This window comes from Gekko japonicus, unplaced genomic scaffold, assembly GCF_001447785.1.
Source record: "Gekko japonicus isolate JY-2015 unplaced genomic scaffold, Gekko_japonicus_V1.1 scaffold2263, whole genome shotgun sequence".
NCBI lineage: Eukaryota > Metazoa > Chordata > Lepidosauria > Squamata > Gekkonidae > Gekko > Gekko japonicus.
The window spans coordinates 124,888-128,998 of NW_015165887.1; the positions used below are offsets into that span (position 1 = coordinate 124,888).

Below are 4,111 nucleotides of genomic sequence, written 5' to 3' on the forward strand. Positions count from 1 at the left end.
CTATACCTTGTGGCTAATAGCCACTGATGGACCTCTGCTCCATATGCTTATCTAATTCCCTTTTGAAGCCGTCCATGCTTGTAGCCGCCACCACTTCCTGTGGCAGTGAATTCCAAGTGTTAATCACTCTTTGGGTGAAGAAGTACTTCCTTTTATCCGTTCTAACCCGACCGCTCAGCAATTTCATGGAGTGCCCACGGGTTCTTGTATTGTGAGAAAGGGAGAAAAGTACCTCTTTCTCTACCTGCTCTTTCCCATGCATAATCTTATAAACCTCAATCATGTCACCCCTCAGTCGTCGTTTCTCCAAGCTAAAGAGCCCTAAGCGCCTTAACCTTTCCTCATAGGGAAAGTGTTCCAACCCTTTTATCATTCGAGTTGCCCTTTTCTGCACTTTTTCCAAAGCTATAATATCCTTTTTAAGGTGTGGTGCCCAGAACTGCACACAGTATTCCAAATGAGGTCTCACCATTGATTTATATAGGGGCATTATTATATTGGCTGATCTGTTTTCAATACCCTTCCTAATAATCCCCAGCATAGCATTGGCCTTCTTTATTGCAGTCACACACTGTCTCGACATTTTCAGTGAGTTATCTACTACAACTCCAAGATCTCTCTCTTGATCAGTCTCTGCCAGTTCAGACCCCATCAATGTGTATTTATATTTAGGATTTTTGGCTCCAATGTGCATCACCTTGCACTTGGCCACATTGAACCCCATTTGCCATGTTGACGCCCACTTGCCCATCTTTGACAGATCCCTTTGGAGTGCCTCACAATCCTCACTGGTTTTCACCACCCTGAACAACTTCGTATCATCTGCAAATTTAGCCACTTCACTGCTTACTCCCAACTCCAAATCATTAATGAACAAGTTAAAAAGCAGTGGACCAAGTACTGATCCCTGTGGTACCCCACTGCTTACACCCCTCCACTGGGAGAACTGCCCATTTATACTCACTCTCTGTTTTCTATTAATTAGCCAGTTTTTGATCCATAAAAGGACTTGTCCTTTTATCCCATGATTTTTGAGCTTACTTAGGAGCCTTTGATGAGGAACTTTATCAAAAGCTTTCTGGAAGTCAAGGTAAACAATATCTATTGGATCCCCCTTGTCCACATGTAGAGTGCATTACAGTAATCCAATCTCGAGGTGACCATCACATGGATCACTGTTGCCAGGTCATTGCGTTCAAGGAACGGAACCAACTGCCTGATCAGCCGAAGATCTGGCAATGGCTGCTACCTCGGCCTCCATTGTTAAGGAGGCGTCTCGGAGCACTCCCAAACTCCTAACCTCTGGCACTCACATGAGTGGTGCCCCATCAAAGGTCGGGAGTGGGATCCCTACCCTGGGACCGCTCTGAGTCAGGCACAGGACCTCCATCATCTTCTTTTTTTAATATATATTTATTGGGTTTTATAAGTTTATGTTATATTATACATTTATGCAAATTCATTAGCAAGAATACAAACATACACAGTCCTATAACAGCTTTCAACCTTACAAGCAACACAAAATAGCATTCCCTAACACACACAGTTTGTACAGTAAGAAAGAACTCAAACAGAGAAATGCCTGGCATTAAAAGAGGATTGCCAAAAGACAAGAGACAAGGCCAATAATTGGAAAGAGAGAGAGATAAAAGGCTAAAAAGAAGGAAAAGACGAGTGTGAAAATTTAGAGGGGACAATAAATTCTGGAGAACCGAATAGAGGGATAGCAGAGAGGAAAAGCATGAAAGCCAGGAGACATTTAAAGAACGCAGGCATATAGAAATGCTGAAGCGGAAAGGTAGACTGCAGATGGTTAAGAGGAAGAATAAGTTATACAAAAAGACTGGAAAGAATGTTTTCTTAAGATATAATACGGAATACAGACCTGAAACCTGCTTATTTTTGTATTTATTGTTGGTGGCGAAGGTGTACAGAAATAAGGTGATGGTTATATTAGGGGGGATTATTAATGTTTAAATATAGTGGAATATTATGGTTAAAATAAATTTTGGGTATGATTTGGAGTAACAATAAGAATTTCTAAGTACAAATTATATAATGTTAAATTAAGTATAAAGGGTATTAATGAATTGAAATATAATGAAATATCATAAAAGTTAAAAAAAAAATTTAAACCATGGCTATAATTTAAAATAATGAAATGGTAAAATAGTGGATAAGGTACTAAGAAAATAGAAAATATTGGATTTTATTTATATGGTTGTTGTTGTTGTTGTTGTTGTTGTTATTATTATTTTAAGTTAATGGAGTATAGGTGAGGTAAGATGGAGAAAGGAGGTGGTAGGAATGTTAGGTTTTTGGAGAATTTGATTATATTTAAGTATATTGGAACACTGTGGTTGAGAATTAATTTTAATAGTGGCTAGAGGGATTGGTTGTGATATAAGCAGGTGTTAAAGTATTTTGATGATGGTTAAATCAGAGTATGGAGAATAGAGGGTAATCTCAGAGTGAAGAAAGATACATGAGTTGGGCAATTTATACAGGAAAGATATGGAGTTATTGGGAAGGATAGAGCTACTTGGAGAGTGAGAAAAGATATAACGGTTTTTCTAGATTGTTAATAAAACAAAGTAATAAAGATAATAAGTGAAAAAGAAATAAAAAGTGAATACTAAAAGTTGTCCCTACGTTGAATGCAAGGAATTGGTAGGATATAGGAGAGTGGATAAGTCTTGGAAACGCGCAAGGAGATGGGAAGGAGATTATGAAGGATTTACACCAAAGATAAGAGTTTATAATGTAGACAGTATATTAGCCTTAAAGGGATAGAAATATAAGTTGTTTTGATTTAACACAGATTTGATTGTAAAGAGGAGGATAGGACCTCCATCTTCATCGGATTCAATTTCAGCCAGCTCAGCCTAAGCCAACCAGCCACAGTTTATAACACCCAACCTAGGTCTTCTGGTTTGGAGTCGGACTGATTTTTTTGTTTTGTATGAGAATGAACTTCAAGGGCACGTTCTTTTGGACTTGATAGACAACACTAAATGTGTTATGAATGTGATCATTACTGTAGGATGGAACAACCTTGATTATGCCACAATCAGGAAAAAGCAACAACTGTTTCAAAATGATAATTTATGAATTAAAGTAAGAAAGTAAGAAGTATGAAGTATGAAGTAAAGTAAGAAAATATTGTAATGACATTGCTGAAATTCTTAGTCCAGAACATCTCAGACAAACCTTTTCTGGACGTGGTGGATCACTTTCGTACCACCTCCCAAACAGTGTCACCGTTAATATTGGCTTTGTTGTACCATTCTGACTAATCAGCTGCCCGTCACTCAAAACCTGATGAAGGAAAATATTGACACATTCCGTTAACACTGCACAAGGTACAAGTGTTACATACTTACTGAAGATATTCTAATTTTACTGTGTGTGAATAACAGAATGAAGGCAAGCATGGGATGAGATAGGTGTCCTATCCAGCATCCTTACAGTGCCCACAGAACTCTTGGGTATAAGAATCCATTCATTTCAATAGAAGAAACAGCTATGCACATACAAAGGGAAGTGACCCATTATCATTTGCCCCTACTGAAATAAATAAAGATGTCATTATGGGTGGTAGAATTCCATAACAGCATTAGAGCTCTCGCTCCATAAACTGACTGTAGCCTGGAGGAAGCACATCCTTAAGACCATTTTACTAATGACATGTCACACAGCACAAATACTTGCATCCTTTATGAAAAAATTGTCACACCAGAATGGAATAAACTACAAAAATTGCAAGTAGCCATATTGGTCCATAAACAACAGTTGTGTAATACCTTTTTACTATGACGAAACTATCACACAAGAGCAGGTTTTTTAGTTCCCCAGAGCTTTTCAAATCAGGCTAATAAAGGTTCGGAACAAAACTCAAAAAGAATAGGAGGGCAGGGCACATAAAAGAGTTTCAGGGTATGGCAGAGAATCTCCTAGTCTGCAGTTTGTAAAATCATGAAATAGAACAGAGGACATGCTTCAGATGTAATTAAATTCGATGGTGTTAGGTACAAAACATGTTTCAAATTTTTCCACAGGCTCCTGGGATAGGAATGCAAGCAACTTTTTTTGGGGGGGGGGGAATCCAGCA

General features: G+C 38.2%; 1 protein-coding gene across 1 annotated transcript in view; it reads right to left on the reverse strand.

Annotated features, from left to right (window-relative positions):
- The window catches only part of VNN1 (vanin 1), a 48,772-nt gene that overhangs the window by 35,070 nt on the left and 9,591 nt on the right, over window positions 1–4,111 (reverse strand). Inside the window, exon 7 of the mRNA XM_015411317.1 lies at window positions 3,211–3,318. Coding sequence (XP_015266803.1) covers window positions 3,211–3,318 — 108 coding nt within the window. The remainder of the gene's footprint in view (window positions 1–3,210; window positions 3,319–4,111) is intronic.